The sequence below is a fragment of the Gracilinanus agilis genome, chromosome 4, assembly GCF_016433145.1.
Source record: "Gracilinanus agilis isolate LMUSP501 chromosome 4, AgileGrace, whole genome shotgun sequence".
Lineage (NCBI taxonomy): Eukaryota > Metazoa > Chordata > Mammalia > Didelphimorphia > Didelphidae > Gracilinanus > Gracilinanus agilis.
Genome location: NC_058133.1, coordinates 23,850,793 through 23,867,910, shown reverse-complemented (window position 1 = coordinate 23,867,910; position 17,118 = coordinate 23,850,793). Strand labels below are relative to the sequence as shown.

Sequence of the window (17,118 nt, the reverse complement as noted above, 5' to 3'; positions counted from 1 at the left end):
ATCACCCAGCATCAAACAACGAACCCCTGTGTAAATTGGAGAACGGGGTCTTCTTTATTGCTCTTTACAATCTTAAAGGCATTAGAAAATTACCATAAAGAGCCATGTGGGCTCCCAAATGGTGGTGCCACACTAACCCCTCCCCAGAGCCCTCCGCAATTCTGTAGAAATAGTTAGGGAGACATATTCAATACCGAGGTTCTTTGTAAACTGGATTCTTTACTATTTTACAATGCAAGCGTGTCTTAGTCACACCTCTGTCCGTCACTTGGAACATTCCTATTCAGCATCACCAAAAAGGTTAAACACCTGCCCCCTCCCTAAAGGCCGCCTGATTTTCTTCTTCAGTACAAAAGCCAGAGGAATCCCTCTGGCAGCATCACAGAGAAGTGACATGTCTACATTCACTCATTTATGTTCACATAATAAAAATTTCGACCATGAGCTTTATTTGATAAAACCTTGACAAAAACTGTTCTCTGCATTGGGCCGGCTGCCCTGGGTGCGACTGAATCTGGCTCTGGGGTCTCCCCCATCTTCCTTCTCTAGGCTGAAGGGGATATCTCATAAGAGCGCAGCATCCTCCAAAGTCACTTCAGGTTTTCCCAAGTTCAACCTCAAGGCCTTTTAAAAAGATGAGATTCTGGTTTCAAAAAGGTGCCAAGCATTAAGGAGGAGGTCTGGATTTGACTCAGTGGAGAGTTTAGGAAGTTCCTCTAAGGGTCCACATCATCAAGGTCACTTCTTGACTCACCAATCATCATGGGAGACTCTGAGCCCTGAGGGAGAAAAGGAGATGAGAACACACATGGAGTCATCTTAGGAGGGCAGCTTCCAGCGAGTGCTCTCGGGTCACCCAAGCACAAGGACCAATGTTATTCCGTAATTTTTTTTGTGATAAACCTCCCCTGGCATGGCAGGCTTGTGCCACATTTTACCCAATCTGATGGTCAACCATGAACTCTTGAGTGCCTGGTCTGTGGATTACTCGCTGTGGGACTCTCCTTGTAGCCTTGTCTCGAAAGTAGGCTTTAATTAGGTCATGTTGGAGCTGCCTATATTAACAGCATCTGCCTTTCCTGGGCTTCAGTATTACTCAAAGGGCCATCATATACAAAAATTCTATTATTGACCCAATAGGTAGGCACCCTCTGAGCCAATGGTTCAATGTGGTAAAAGAAGGGTTTTTAGTGAGCTTAACCTGACCCTCAGTTTCCTCTTTTTAAGAACCAGGAGAATCAATGTGCCCCTTAAGGACCATTCTAGCTCTTGACAAGAAGAGAGCTTGGTTCTGGAGTCAGAAGAGGTCCAGGTTTGAGAAAGGCTAACCACACTTCCTAGCTGTGTGATTTTGTTGGGCAAAGGAAAGTTCCACTGAGTCTCAGCTTCCTCATCTATAAAATGGAGATAATAATATGTGTACCATTTATTCCCCAGGGTGGTTGCATGGAAGAGCTTTGTCACCTTAAAGCATTTCTATAGAAATGGCAGCAATCTGGATACTCAATGGTACAGAGTGACAAAGCACCAATCCCAAGGCAGTGTTCAGGGACTTCTCCAGTGCTGAGCTCTAGCCCAGCTGTTCCCAGGATTCAAAGTTGTAGGAATTCAAGGGCATTTGAGGATTAAAAAAGAGGAAATCATGCCTATTTTCAAAATGAAACAAAAACACTTCAACACACAATAAGCATTTAAATAAGAATATAATTCCACATTTACTCTCCTAAAAAGGAAAAGTATTAGTTGCATCAACATTTTTTTCCTGGAAATCCTATTCACACTGTAGAACACATTGTAGCTTATAGGAGGCTGTCTAAGAAATCCTTCTCTCCAAGCCATCAAGATTCCCAGCCAGTCCTGAAGGCTATCTTTGAGCTATTGGTGCCATCTTGCATTCACCAGGATTCTCTCAGAAGAATTCTGAAACTTCATCACCACAAAGATTCCTCTGATTTCACAAATTCTGATTTATCCAACATAACCTTAGCTGTGGCCATTGGTCACAGGATCACAGAATTAGAATGGAATGTGATCTCAGCAGTGATCAGCCCTATCTGGACTCATTTTACAGATGAGGGAAAAATCGAGACCCTGTAGCGTTAGATTCGGTTCCTCAAACCTGTCTTCTATTCACCTGGGCCCAACTATGGGTTTTTCAAGTTGTTTCTGATCAGTTGCTTCTGTCATTTCCAGACAGCTGATTCTTGGCCCAACTCTCGTTAGAACCACTGGACCTCTGCCCCTAGGGCACTAGTGCTTCTAGGGCACTCACTGCTTGGTCATTTCCAAACCATGTCGCTGTGTCTGTACCTGGTTCTTGGAGTTCCCTTATACACGCTTTCTCCCAAAAGCACATAGACTCTTTGAGGTCAAGAGCTGTCTTGCCTGCTTGCATTTGTATTTCTGGAACTTAGCATAAAGTGATTAATAGATGTTTTATCATTCATTCACCTTCAGATAATGATTCAATTTCCCTTGACGTCCTTCCCTTGTTCTTACTGTGTGTGTGTGTGTGTGTGTGTGTGTGTGTGTGTGTGTGTGAGAGAGAGAGAGAGAGAGAGAGAGAGAGAGAGAGAGAGAGAGAGAGAGGCTGATGTCTTCACCAATGTCTTTTGGTGAATTTTAATTTCTAGCAATTTTTATTTCATGCTGTTCTTTCAGTTGTTATTTGGTGGAGTCTGAGGAGTTTCCATGTTGACAGGACAGACCTCATCATGGCTCTTTAGAAGAACTCTGTCAAGTATTCACTCGACACTATACCATTCTCTTCTTCTGACTTGCCGACACCTTGGTGCCCACATACCCACTGTGATTTCCTATAACACAAAGGCTCATTTCTACCTGCTGGAGGTGTCTCTCTCCGTTCTCGTTAGCAGGACTGCTTTCTGACCCATTACTGCTTCCTGACTGATCTTTTTCATTCAGCAAAGCTGTGGCATAAGCTAAGGTGTCCTAAAGGAGAATTTAAATACAAGAACATTGAATTAACAACCAATTAAGAGAAAGGTGTTTAAACACTACTGATTCATTTAAATTGTTTCCCTTTAGTCTCTATTCTCTCAGATACAATCATTGGGTATTAGCCAATTATTTCCACTTGAGACAGTTACAATGACTAGTCATCCTCAGAGCCAAGACCCCACACCAAAACTGTTTTCCAGGAACAACTCGGCACCCTCATTCCAAACCCCAGGAAAAGCAGAGCTCCTTCCCTCTGCCAAGCTGCCCTGCTTCCAGTCTGTTCCTTGTACAATTTTTGGGGAGTAAGTAGGAAGGAATGACAAATACACAGGTAAATGAGATACAAGGCAGATTATGATGGGGGCAAAGGAGAGAGCCAGGAAAAGTTCTCTGGGAAAATTAGCAGCAGGGAAAAAACACTTTTTGTTGCAGGGCTCAGAGAATGAATCATGGCAGAGGAGACTCTGAAGGAAGAGTAGGATTTTGAGAGGTGGAGTCAAGAGTGAACACATATTGTGGACACAGGGATGAGCTGTGAGGATGGATAGAGGGAGGCAGAAGGCTTGGGTTAGGAATGGCTAGTGCAGGAATAAGGAGAACATAAAAAGGGAGCAATGTGAAATAAAGGCTGGAAAGGCAGACTGGAGTCACACTGTGGGGGCTTTAATGACTCAGGAATCATATTTCTCCCAAAGACAACATGAATCTGCAGTTATGAAGCAAGGGGCCACCTTATCTTATAAACCGGGACACTGACTTCTAGCTCTCCTCTCTCGTCGGGAGAATCCCCACAGAAGAGGGGGAGCACAACACCCACCTGAGCAGAGATAGTACGTTGAAAGGTTTTTCCAGTCGAGGTTTCATTCGATATATTACTCTGTGGGACCCAATAGTGTTCCGACATCTAAGATCAAAGGTAACACTTAGATCACAATGACAGAGAACAAATCCAAAGGGACCACTCAACTGTACCCAGCCACGGTCAGAGAAGTCGAGGAGTGCCCACAAAGAGCCTGCTTGCCTATGTTGGGCATTTTTGCTTTCTGTCACAGCCAGGCACAAGTGTGCTTTCTTCTTTCAAGCTGGGAATGGAGGGACTCTGGGGAGGGGGGGGCAGGAAAACCCTGTGAGCCCGGCCACTCAGCACAGTGAAGAAAAGCCCTGGCCCCCTCAGGGTGTGGACCCTGGACTCAGGCCCCCTAAATCTCTCACTGACTCCTAAGGGTTGCGAGGGACTTCTCAAGTGTGGGTACCTTCTTCTGTAGCCACTGCACTGCCCAGCTCCAGTGGTGGGAATTCTCCTTGAAGTATTCCTTAGCAGCAGGGCACCTGGTGAGAGAAGACAGTCAGTCAGTGGAAGCCTGGGGGTGGGGGTGGGGGACAACCTCTGGCTCCAGACAGTGTTTCACCCCAATGAAGAGGCACCCCCTTACCATGCAGATAAGAGTCTTGAGAGGCAGCCCTTCTCCCCACACAACCGTACCAAACTCTCTAAATAGTGTCAAGGGGGAGGCTGAGAAAGCCCCAGAAATGGGAAGTTGGAAGCCTTGGGGTTCTGAGCCAATATCCCTCCATTCTACAGTTCTCCAGACTGAGAAATGGGGAAAACACTGCCCGTCACAGGGTCTTTAGGACAACCAAGTGAATCTGAGTACAGGTAAAAACACTGCAACAATTAAGTGTTCAGTAAATGCGTTATTTAGAACACTTCCCACAGACACGAGGGAAAAGTACTCACTGGCTGCCAATGTCAGTTAATTAAAACGCTCATCACAAGGACACTGAACTTGTCTCTTTTTAGACTTTTCCTGATAGGTGGTTTTTATATCACCTTCATCACTATCTCTCTTCTCCCACCCCTTCCCAGAGAGTGATCCTTTTCAACCAAAAAACAAACCAAAAGACGAGTGGAGTAGCAAAGCTCACCCACGCGTGTCCCCATTGGAAGGTGCCCCGCACGGAGGGAGGGGACCCGCTTCTCTTCACAGTGAAGGGTGAAGGCGCCTGCACTTCACAAGCAGATGTGGCCCAAACCACATTCGATGTGTTTTCCACAGACCCACTTCAGCCTGTGTTTGGGGATCCCTTTCTAGGGGGGTCTACAGGCACGTGTGTTTGGGGGATTCTTTGTGGGGAGACCTCGTCTCCCAGGCACATGACCGGCCGCTCCGATGCTCTCCCACCCAGGGTGCCAGAGCCAGGGTGTGCCCGAGGCAGTGCTGGAGGTGGCTTCCCTCCTCAGTGCCTTCTTGAGTGGACACCAAGTGTTCCTCGAATTTCGAGGCAGTGATGAGAGGAAGAGCCTCGGCACACACCTCTAGTGAATGCCGTGAAGGGGAGACGGCCTTGGAGAGCTGGGCTTGACCCTACGAGACGCCCGAACCATAGCAAATCACTTCACTTCTGCGTGACTCAGATTCCTCGTGTGTAAAACTAGGAAAATGGCAGCTCGATCTCCCAGAGTCGTGTGGAGGGCAAATGAGAGAATATGTGAGAAGCACCTGCAGAGCTGTATGTATGCCCTATAAAAGGAGAATTTTGATGTTGCTCTTTAGCTTGTGAAAAATGCGCTGTGCCAGCTTCACTCTCTATAAAGAGGTTACTGCAAATCTTTCCAAAGACCCTGGATTGTGTGGGTGAAGCCCCCTAGCCAGCTAACTTGGCCTGGTCCTTGGGCACACACTCAAAGCCTTGCTTCCCCCTGGCTCACTGCCCATTCAGCCTGGAGTCACTGACTGGCAGGGCCTGAGGTACAGGTGAAAAGGAAGGCGGCCAGAAGAGCAAGTGCGATTGTGCCCACGTGGAGAGGAGCTGATGATGCAAAGTGAGTGGGGATGTGGGACTGGTGCTCTGGGGGCCCCCAAGGAAGGAGCTCTGGAGAAGCAAGCCCCTGCATGTTCCCCATCCATGGTTCTTGCCTCAACCTCCCAGCCTCTCTTCTAGCCTGGGTGGATGTTCCAGGCCTGGGGAGGGGGTCATGCTGCTTGCTGGGCACGATCGCTCCCTCAAGGCAGGCGTCACAGCCAAGAAGTCACCAGAGCAAACCTGATGCACGCAAATGAGCACCTGGTGCTCTTCGGACTGGGGCTGACCCCAAAGGTGTTCGTTGTCCCTCCTCAGGCCATACTTACTTCTGAGCAAGGGTCACCAGGAACTTGACACACTGATAGCAGCGACTGCTGTCCACATGGTTGCTGTGATGCATCAAGGCTGGGGAGGGAAACAAGACTATTACATTGAGCGGCAGGCACGAGCACCCAAACTGCCCCTCAGGTGCTGTCTGTCAGGGGCCCAGGGATGCCCGAGGCTTGTATCCAGGCCCATAAGGCATTTCTGAAACCAACTTTTTAGGTGAAACTCCTGTGTCCCCTAAGCCCCACCCTTTGGAGTGAAAATTACTTAAAAGTCTCATCCTTAAGATCCAACAAGCCATGTTGAGGCAGAACCCAGGCAGTCTAATCCTTCTGGCTCATGGGCAGGTTTAGACAGCACAGAGATGCCGCTCAAACTTCTTTCAATGGCCAAAGCCAGAGTACTGGTATGGCCAGGCCCAAGGACCCATATCCTTTAGACCCCGAGGTTTTTAGGGGATGTCTTGTAGAAGGGGCAGCTATGTCTTCAACTAAATGTTTTGAGAGATAAAAAAGTTTGTTTAAAAAATTGGATTTCACCTTTCCCCAAGTCTTAATGCTGAGAGAGAGGTAGCTGCAAGCTCTCCAGCATTGTTCATGAGAGGGCATGGGACATAACAGGACTCTCAGCAGCAGAAGTCTTGAGGGCAAAAGAGGGTCCTGAACCTTGAGGAGTACATGTAAATGGACAGACTAGAGCAGGAGGAGAAGGAGACCTGGGAACTAAAAACTTGTCCCATTTAGAAACCACAGAAATTTCTCCAAGGCCTATCTAAAAAGAAAGCTTTAATTTAGAAGGTGAAGTTTTTAAATCAATGATAGCCTGAGTATCCCCAGAAAGCCTCCTCCACCACCATCATCCCATTTTACTTCCCTGTAATAAACTGAGTGAAATTTTATTTTCTAGGGCTCAGGAGGAGGGGTGGGGGCTCAAAGTAAGAAGGCCTAGACTTGTAACAAGTACAACTTCCTTTGTTGTCTCTGGACTCAAAAGAGGAGAGCATCTTGCATTCTCATATTAGAACTACAGCCTAACAATGCTATTAAAAGGAAAATAAGACCCATTGCTACAAAAATACTGACAGTAGTTTTACTTGTAACAGAACAAAATTGGGCCCATCCAGCTTACTGACTGCTGAATGAAGAGGGAATGGCTGAACAAATTGTGGGAAAAGAGACTGCTTGTCCCAGCAGATGAGAGCAGTGAACTCCAGCACCAAATGATGACCTGCCTATAAGGCTCTGGCCAGAATATGTTCTGCACTGTAGTAGGGATCCCGTCTCCTACTGGTGAAATCCCAGACACTTCATGCCCTTACTATGTGTGAGAGAATAACGATTGAAGTTTGAGGTTTGCAAAGCTTGAAAGGCAGAGTGAGTCATGGAGGCAGAAGAAAAGCAGAAAACAATCTGACAATATAAAAAAAAATAGCAGCTGCCAAAGTGGAGAGACACAAAAGAAAAAGAATGGAAGTGCTGACAGGAATAAATAAAACATCTGTGTTATCTGGGCAATCTTTTTTTTTTTTTTTTTTTTTAAGGCAATGGGGGTCAAGTGACTTGCCCAGGGTCACACAGCTGGGAAGTGTCTGAGGCCAGATTTGAACCCAGGACCTCTCGTCTCTAGGCCTGACTCTCAATCCACTGAGCTACCCAGCTGCCCCCTCTGGGCAATCTTAACATTTAAATAAACAAGCCATGAAGAGTTTACTGGGCCTTTAACTTCATTGATATAGAAATGCCCAGATGAAGAAATTTCCTCTGCTAATGCAGACAGTCACCTTAAGCCTGGGGCCCAGGGTAGGGAGCTTTGGCTGCGAGGTCAACTCTCCAGCCATCATAGAAGTTATAGGCATGACTTTATGTCTTATGTGGATGGTTATTTTATTTAACAAACAATCTGGCATGTCCTGATTGGCTCTGATTTTCATTTTCCTGGTTGGAAGGAAAGCCAATTGTTCCAGAAAGATAGAAACAGCCCTTAGAAAGCTTTGCTTCTTGAGAAGTGGGAAAGGAGGAAGGCAAGACTTGAATTTGACATCTTCTGCAGTGCTAGGTTGACTGCCCAACACACTCCTTAAAAGAGTTATTAGTTCTACTTGCCTACTAGCCCACTTTCTGTCTCAAAGGCAAATTTGACCCGTTCCACTTGGAGAGGGTCTTCGATGACCTGGGAAGAGAAAGGAACACAGAGTGAGGTTTTGGAAAAGGTCCTAGAAGAAAGGACTTACATATCCCATGTGGCACATGGCTAGCAATTCTCTGGTTCCTGAAGCAACTAAACAAAACAGTAAAAACACAGACATCATGCTATACATGTAAAATTTGTGACAAGTACAGTTTTTTTTTTTTAAATATCACACATTAAGTGGCTATATAGAAACTCATGTGAATCCTATATAATAATGGGTTTGTTTGCTATTGGCATTAAATGTGTTATTTTAATTTTGGGGAACTTTGGCACTTTCTTTGAATGTGCATTATCTACTATATTACTGTTTTTACAAACCTATTATTTTGTAAAAATTATTTGCACTCACATGGTGGATCATGGCCAAGTTTAAAAAGGAAATGGATCTCATTTCTTGGGTGAGAAACCTTTCGCTGATTTTAAGCTGGGAAGAACCTCAGAGATCCCCTAGTCCAACTTCTCCATTTGACAGAGGATGAGACTGAGGCAGAGTGGGCACACACTAGTTAGTCTTGGTCCTGCCCTTCGGGGTCAAGCAAAAGACAGAAGTCCTTTCCCATCTGGATCACTCTTGCAAGGTTCCAGAGAGAGTAAGAGAGAGAAGGTCAGGCTTTGATGCCTCATCACCTGTCCCCTAACCTTTCCTAGGACGGGCCTCTTTATAAAGTCAGGCTAGAGGACAAGGACAGTCTCAATAGCTCTAAGTTGGAAAATGCTTATTCATTGTGGCCATGTGCCACTTCAACAAGAGTACTGTCTGGAACACCACAGTTCATGTCCATTAAATCTTATTAATGAACTATTAAAAGCTTTTTCCTCCTGTTGACCCAACATTTGCCTTTCTGCCTCTTGCTCTTAATTCTCCTCTCTGGATCCAAGCAGAGCAAGTCAGACCTTTTTCTTCCACAGCAGACCTTTCAAATACCTGAAAGTCAATGATCACCTCCCCCAAAGTCTTTCTTCTACAACTAAACATTCTCAGGCCCAACATTCTAAGTGTTGCCCCGACATAGTTTACAGACCCATGCTAGTTGGCTTCTTCTGTATGTGTTCCTATAAGTGGCACCCAGAACTGAACGGGCTACTTGATAGTGACTGTGACGCCCCATGTTATGCAGTGTATCAAATCTCACAGTCTAACAATGTCACACGGCTGGACTCTATGGAGCTTGGGGTATATTAGAAAATGCTCTCTGATGTGTCCTGATGCAATGGGATTTCTGAAACCAAGTGTACACTCTGGATGAGTCCTGGTAAATGTGGCCCACTGTTAGCTCTCATTTATCAGTGTAGAAGGAATTCAAGGTGTGGGAAAATACTCTCTGTTGCTCTCACAGCCACATTCTCAAGAACTGCCTGAGGCTGGGGATGTGTCTCAGTTCCCTTTGCCAGTAAACCTCACCCTCATCCCTTAGCCATGGCATCACTATCCTTGGGATCATGTTAACTCTTTCTATAGTCATTGTGAGAGTGTGGTATGGAAGTGAAAAATTCTAGAAGACTTGTCATCGTAAGAATTATTTTGCCTCTTTTAAGCCTTTGCTTGTCAAATGGTTCCTAAGGGGGAAAAGAGAATACTCTTCCTCAAACTACTTCAAATCAAGCTTCTAAAGTAGCATTCAAGACAGCAGTAGTTAAGGGGCCACTGATTTCTTGAAGTTGCTCTTGTCCCTCTGAAGTACAGGGGCAGAAATTCTAAAGATTCAAAAACAGGTTAACAAATGGTATAAGTACAAAGAAGAAAGTCCAAAATTCCTGCTCCATAAGACAGTGGGGGTCTCTATGAACAAGATGGAGAACAACTCTCTTCTTGATGTAACTCCAATCTTGCTATCTTCTAAGAGATGCTGCCAGCAATGTGAGCTGGCAAATTTCTAAGATGTGATTTCAAAAAGTGAGAGATATGGACTTTGTGAAACAAGAAAGCCCCAAAATACCAAGGAGAAGACAGGTAGTAGAAGCACACCTCCACGGACAGGAAGCAATAGTGTGGAAGGGGGAGAAGGCCCGAGACCATCAGGACCCCAACCCTTTACTTACTAGGTGGTAGGCCAAGGAAAGACGTACCCTGCTCCCTCAGGGGGGCTTTAAGGATCAAAGGAACCAGAGCATTGCATCCACTTGTTATCACTGTTGGTGTAACACTGATTTATCAACTAGTCAGAAAGGTTATTACCTACCAGGATCTCGTGCAGAAGCTGGAATGTGTTTTTTAATTCATGGGGAGGAGCTGTTTCCAGTTGGCTCTGTGTACAAATGAAAGCAAGCAAGAAATCACAGTCAACTTTCACTACGGAGTCATTAAATTATCAGCAGAGTACTATGGGCACACATGCATTTTAATAAATATCTTACACACACAAAACCCCTCCTTTTTTTCTCCAGTAAGAAGAGATACTGTGTTATTGGAAATTTTGAGGTCCTTGAACTTCATTTCCCATGAGCCCGCTGGCTTCCTGTTGTTATGTGTTGACATAGACAGGGAGATAAAATTGAGGGGATGGCATTCTTTTTTCTCTTTGCTACCTATCTCAGCATGGTGAGAGCTGGGAACAGCGGAGCTTTTGAACTGCCTAACCTAGCGTGGCACATGGCTTTATTTTCTAGTGGCTACTAATAAATCTTACAAAAATCATAATACTTTTAAAGTTATCCTTTTATATTCATTTTATTTTTACATTAATGGCAACCAGAAGTTGAAGAAAGAATTCTCAATTTTTTAAGATACATTTTGCAAAGCCACGCTGCTGCCCTGCTCAACTCCTGCTGATAGCTTCAGCTGCCTATTTCTGCTACTTCTGTTCTTGATCCTCCATTGGAAATGGAGTTCTTGTCACCACTGATCCCAGATCCTGGCAATTCCTGGAACTACTGCTGCTCCTACTGATTGGAGCCAATCTCTAGAAGCTTGGGAAGTATAAACCCTTCTTTTTCATTGTGAATAGCTGAGAGTTTGCTCCCTGCTTGCCTTGGAACCCCAGGTATATTTCTCTTAGGAACTCTTAACTCCCTGCCCACGTGGCAGGGGAAGCAGTTGGCCCCTAGCGTTTTACCCCAAAGGGGAAAGGGATAGAAAGTTACTCTTCCAAACAGGAAATAAAATTGCAAGCATGGCTTGTCCTATCAAAGAGCAGTGCATTACCTATTTCAAATAGCTATATTTTTTCTTCCTACCATTCCTGGGTGCACTGGTCCCTGTGATTATCTTGCCTGAGATTCAGGGCAGAGATTCATCCTCCTACGCCCCTGGCCATTTGGGCCTGCCCAGACTGTAAAATATATCCAATTTGGGATTCCTCTACACTATGCTCAGTGTAGAATTCTCCCTCACTATGACGAAATTCAAAGCTGAGATATGGATGATAAATACTGGGGAGGGGAATAAATCTTAAAGATATATGGAAGTTTGTTTGTTAACTATTCTGAGTTTTATTTTCCCTCCATAATACTAAACAAGTTTATTGGAATTGGTAAAAAAGGCTTTTGACTACACTGATGTACCTTATCATTTGCTTATTATTGTATATTGTTGTTAGCTTTATGGTTTAATTTTGTTGTTTTAACTTCATATGTTAATCTGATCAATATCTTTCTGTAACACGGGTCATTTTAAACTACTGTGTTTTTGGTTATTACTTACAATTCTGTTACATGATTTTATTTGTATCATTTCCCTATGACTTATACTGAACAAAATATTGTAAAAAGCCCCTAAGTCTTATGTATCTTAGATTTGTCATCTCAACTATCAAAGTCACGTGTAGCTTAACAGCCTTTTCTTTTATTTTGCCTTTATATACTGTCACATATATTATGGAGGGATTTAAACTGGTTACAACCTATTTTAAAAACCTTTAGAGAATTTAATGAGTTAAATATCTCAATTGATAAATGTAATGGGTGAGAAATCTGAAGTGATTTGATTTAATTCTCTGCTCCATGTGAAATGGGTGGGACATTTTGGAGACAGGTCCGTAAACTGTCAAAAGTCCCATACCAGAGAGAGTGAGATGCCCAAGAGGCTTAGTTACCCTGTAATGGGTTATAATTTCATCCAGGAGGTGTGAAGGATTTTCTCTGAAGTATAGTAGCTTCAAAATAATTTTTAAATATTTGTAACTCTTCAATTTACTCTACTCCACCAGGATGATCTAAATTACTGGTGATATTTTAGACCCCAAAAGTTTTTTCATTAGCTTTGTGTTTTTTCTAGTCTCTGCCACATTTTGGATGATGGCAGTAATAAATTTTGTTAAAAATATCTCAGTCAAGGTTGAAAGATTTGCTATACCTGTAGAATTTGTGACAAGTATAGATTTTTTTTTTTTAAATATCACACAGTAAGTGGCTACATAGAAACTCATGTAAATCCTATATAATAATGGGTTTGTTTGCTATTGGCATTAAATGTGTTATTTTAATTTTGGGGAACTTCAGCACTTTCTTTAAATGTGCACTATCTACTATATTACTGTTTTTACAAATCTATTATTTTGTGAAAATTATTTGCACTCACACAGTGGATCATGGCCAAGTTTAAAAAGGAAACGGATCTCATTTCTTGGGTGAGAAACTTTTCGCTGATTTTAAGCTATATATTTTTGATTTTTAAAACATTTTTTATTATCCTTTTCCCTTGTATGTGCAATACAGTATGAGTTTTTTCTCATTTTGTAGTTGAACACATTCTCAATATTAAACTTTTTGATTTTATAAGTTTAACATAAATATACATATATAAATATATAATTGCTATAATATTAATGCATACCCAAAAGCTTTAAGACTATGGAAATCTGCCATTTATTGATAAATGTTATGGGACTGTGATCAATGAGTGTGTCTGATTCCAGCAGAAGGGGACAAAAGAGCCATTATATAGTGCAAAGAAGCACAAGGTCAAGGAGACCAAACCAATCCAGGTAGGACTGATGAATTTCTATGCTAATACTAAATGATTTGAGCCTAGTGTTTGGGGTTCAAAGGTGTGGCTTTTCTGATGTATGTTAGAGGCCAACCTCCCCTGAGCCACAGCCTAGTCAATGGCATTTCCCTATCACACAAGATCTAGTCCTTTTTCTCTCTTAAATTGTGGCAAACTTTCTATAGTCCTGGCTACTGATTTGAGTAAGTATGCAATTACATAAATCACTTTAATTGGGCCCTGATTCAAGGACCTGTTATAAATTTATTTTTCCTTTATTTACATTTTTACACATAAGGCTTTGACATTTTATATTTCATCCACAAGTTATTTTTTTCTTTTATTTGAATTTTTAAATATTTTTGGATTTCTTTTGATAATTGACTGACATACCCCAATAACTCAGCCATGTATCCTTAGCTAATTTGAGTGTTTTTCACTATCCTCCGGGGGGTGGTGGGGGGTGGGGGGTTAGGTAGGTATTATCCTGTAATGCAAAGTTTAAATTCTTTTGAGAGTAATTTCGGGATAAGAAATTTGCTATCTCCCCAAATCCAGAAAGTGAACTGTTTGGAGAAGGCATCATGAAGATGCCTGCAGAAATCTACACTGCATCAAGAAGATCCAAAACGAACTTTGGGGTGCAGTCAACTGAACTGTGAGTGGTTGAATGCATTTGTTTTGAATGTACACTCTTATGCCAAAGGGGACTACCCCCAACTGGCTTTTTGTCAATGTGTCTAGAAATCATTGGATCATTGGTTTTGTCCTCTTTTCTTTTTATACTCAAATTACTATAATTTAAAAGTTAGTTATGTTTATAAGATCCATTGGAGAGACCAGTCTTCCATGGCTCTTGGGGGGGGGGGGGAATGTGTTATTGGAAATTTTGAGGTCCTTCAACTTCATTTCCCACAGAGCCCACTGGCTTCCTGTCGTTATGTGTTGACATAGATAGGGAAATAAAATTGAGGGGCTGGCATTCTCTCTCTTTGCTACCTATCTCGGCATAGTGAGAGCTGGGAAAAGCCGGGCTTTTGAACTGCCTAAGCCAGCATGGCACATGGCTTTATTTCCTAGTGGCTACTAATAAATCTTCAAAAACCTTAATACTTTTAAAGTTATCATTATATATTCATTTTATTTTTTTTACAATATCACTATCCTGATTGATAAAGACGGGAGGCAAGGGCAGCAATTTTGTACACTCCCACAGGCATTTATTTAGGGTAACCACCCCCTGGGAAGTGAGTAATATCACTTTTAATAACAAAAATCCAACCTGTGAGATGCAGATGTTGTTACATACTTGCATTCCCCTGCAGACCCTGACTCAACTCAGGAAGCTCTTTCTTACCTTGATGAAATGCAGCATGGTGAAGGAGAAGTGCTCATTACAGAAACAGCAGTAAACCACCATCTCCATAAGAGCCAAAAGTGAACCTGTCAGCTCCCGCAAGGCAAACATGACCTGAGTGGATGGAGAAGGGGAAGAGAGGGAAGGGATCATTTCTCCCATGTAGTGGTTAGGAGCTCCTGCATCCTATTGTTGCCTTTTACTGAAATTCTGTGGCAAACATTTTGGAAGCAGGTTGGTTATCTCAAATCATGGCCAGCTTCCTTCCTGGACCCTGCTCAATGTGTCACTGGTTTCTCAATGAATCATTGGAGGATGTGTAATCTTGTATCTCAATGTGGAATTACCAACACTTTGTGAAGGTAAGAAAGAAGAAATGAAAAGGAAGGTAATGCCTCAAAACAACCAAAGGGGAAGAGAGAAATAGTTTAGTGATCAATTGAAGAAGTCACTGAGCAGGTAAGCCAATGACCCTGGGCAAGTCCTGTCACCTTCCTCACCTAAGATTCCTCCAAATAATCCCACCAACTCGAAGGACCACGGTGAGACTCAAGCAAGGGACTTTTATATGCATTTTGTGCATATACAGGTCAGGATTCTGTAAAAACGATTAATTACAAGTTGGCTTGTTTAAAGGTGCCTGCAACAACTTGCAGGTTCACCAAGTTTTACCCATGACTAGAAGGGTTGTCTCCACTCAACTTTTAGAAATGATAACAAAAAAATCCAAACACATAGCCCCTTTTATATAGATTCCATGATTCTCATTCAGGGGCCGGGTGGAGTGGGGGGTAGGGTGGGGGTGGGGGATAAGATTAGAATTAATCTTAATTTATAGAGGAAATGGTTCCTCTTTAGGAGTCCATCCTATAAGTCTCAGAGGCAAGAACTGAAGCCAATTTGACTGATCCCAAGGTTTCTAGTCTCTCTCTCTGACTGGCTGGTTCCTCCCAAAGCCTCCAAGTAAAGTAAGTGGCCCAGGTCAGCCCTGCCTTCTTTCTTCTCCAGGATGCCCTCCTCCTTTCTCTAAAAAGCTTTGATATTGGGTACCTTTATTTTCCCGTTCCCTCCTAAACTCCTTTACCATTTCATCATATGTGCTGTATCCCTCATTAGAATAGGAGTTCCTTTAAGGCAGGGATATTTTTCTTTCTATTTATACCTGTAATCCCACAACCTAGTATAGTGCCCGGCACATAGTAAGAGCTTAAATGATTGGTGGCCTGACTTGATAGTGCTACCATATGAAGCTCCCTACCTGAAATTTTTACTAATGTCCCAAGAATAGAGAAGATAACCCCAAAACAACTACTGGTTCTTAATTCAGTTCCTTTCCCTCTCTTCCACCTCAACTCTATAGCAGAGCATTTGTTATGAAGAGGAAATAAAAGACCAAGCCAAGAAGCAACCAGAACAAGAACTGCCACCCAAAGGCATCCATTATTTGTTCTGATCACCAACTGGATAATGAATAACAAATGGCAAAGACCAATTCTAGCAGAACTGTGTGACTTTTGCCTCTAACCTCATCCCACTATCATCATTTATTATAATATCCAATGTCCTGCTCCTCTTGGTGTCTTTTTATCACTGTCTATGGTTTAGAAAATGCCAAAGTTTCATCTCAAAAACATTACTGCTCATTCAAGGTTCCATAGCTTACAAATAGATGAATAATGCCATAGGAACAATAAACTTTAAAGCTCCTGATTGGAACAATCTAGATTTAAGACTTACTAGTTATAAGACCTTACCGAAGCATAAAAAGGTTCAATTCTGAATACAACAGACATTCAGACCAGTTGAAGGGAAGAGATGAAGTGAGCATCCTGGCGGCTGACATCCGTTAAGAGTCAGTTATAATAATGGCAGATATAAGTAACCTAGACATATTCACAGAGAACTCTCAGAATTCATGTTGTCCTGTTACTAATGTAGGATTTCTTTCCAAATGGTAAAAGGAGAAAAATTCACACAAAGGACTGTACTCTCTGAAACAAGTGTTAAACTGTAAATACACCATATAAAAACTACAAGAACGAGAAGGCTTCCAGCAATGATCAAGAGAATAAACCAAAGTAAGCCCAAAGTCAAATTTAGGAAGGTAGGTTACCTCTAGCAAGTACGGCTTCCCTTCAGACAGGAAGAGCAAGGACTCCACTTCTTCATGGAGGGCCAGAAGGGGGCTGGAGGAAACGATGCTTATGGGGGGCCGCTGTTTATATATACCTGGGGCTGTAGAAGGAACAAAAAAATAAAACAGATGATTGTTGTGTTATTTTATGGGATAAATTTCTATAAAATGGATGTGAACTAACCTTGTGATATGAGCAATTGTTTAATGTTACCCAGCCACATGATTCAAAGGTTACTTGTACATAATAGGCACTTCATAAATGGTTGTTCAATTTAACACACATTTACTAAGAGCCTATTATGTACAAGGCACCAAGCAGAGAGCTGAGCTGAGCACACACAAAGATGACAAACAACACAGGTTCTGACCTCCACCAGTTTAGGCTCTTCCTAGGACGGCGGCGAGGGCTGGGGTAGG

General features: G+C 42.8%; 1 protein-coding gene across 1 annotated transcript in view; it reads right to left on the bottom strand.

Annotated features, from left to right (window-relative positions):
* Positions 1-428: 428 nt before the first annotated feature.
* USP24 (ubiquitin specific peptidase 24) overlaps positions 429-17,118 on the bottom strand; it is a 185,993-nt gene continuing 169,303 nt past the window's right edge. Inside the window, exons 61-69 of the mRNA XM_044674790.1 lie at positions 16,678-16,799; positions 14,565-14,678; positions 10,464-10,529; positions 8,196-8,262; positions 6,093-6,171; positions 4,215-4,290; positions 3,779-3,865; positions 2,842-2,952; positions 429-779 (exon numbers count right to left, since the gene is read on the bottom strand). Coding sequence (XP_044530725.1) covers positions 717-779; positions 2,842-2,952; positions 3,779-3,865; positions 4,215-4,290; positions 6,093-6,171; positions 8,196-8,262; positions 10,464-10,529; positions 14,565-14,678; positions 16,678-16,799 — 785 coding nt within the window. The 3' untranslated portion in view covers positions 429-716. The remainder of the gene's footprint in view (positions 780-2,841; positions 2,953-3,778; positions 3,866-4,214; positions 4,291-6,092; positions 6,172-8,195; positions 8,263-10,463; positions 10,530-14,564; positions 14,679-16,677; positions 16,800-17,118) is intronic.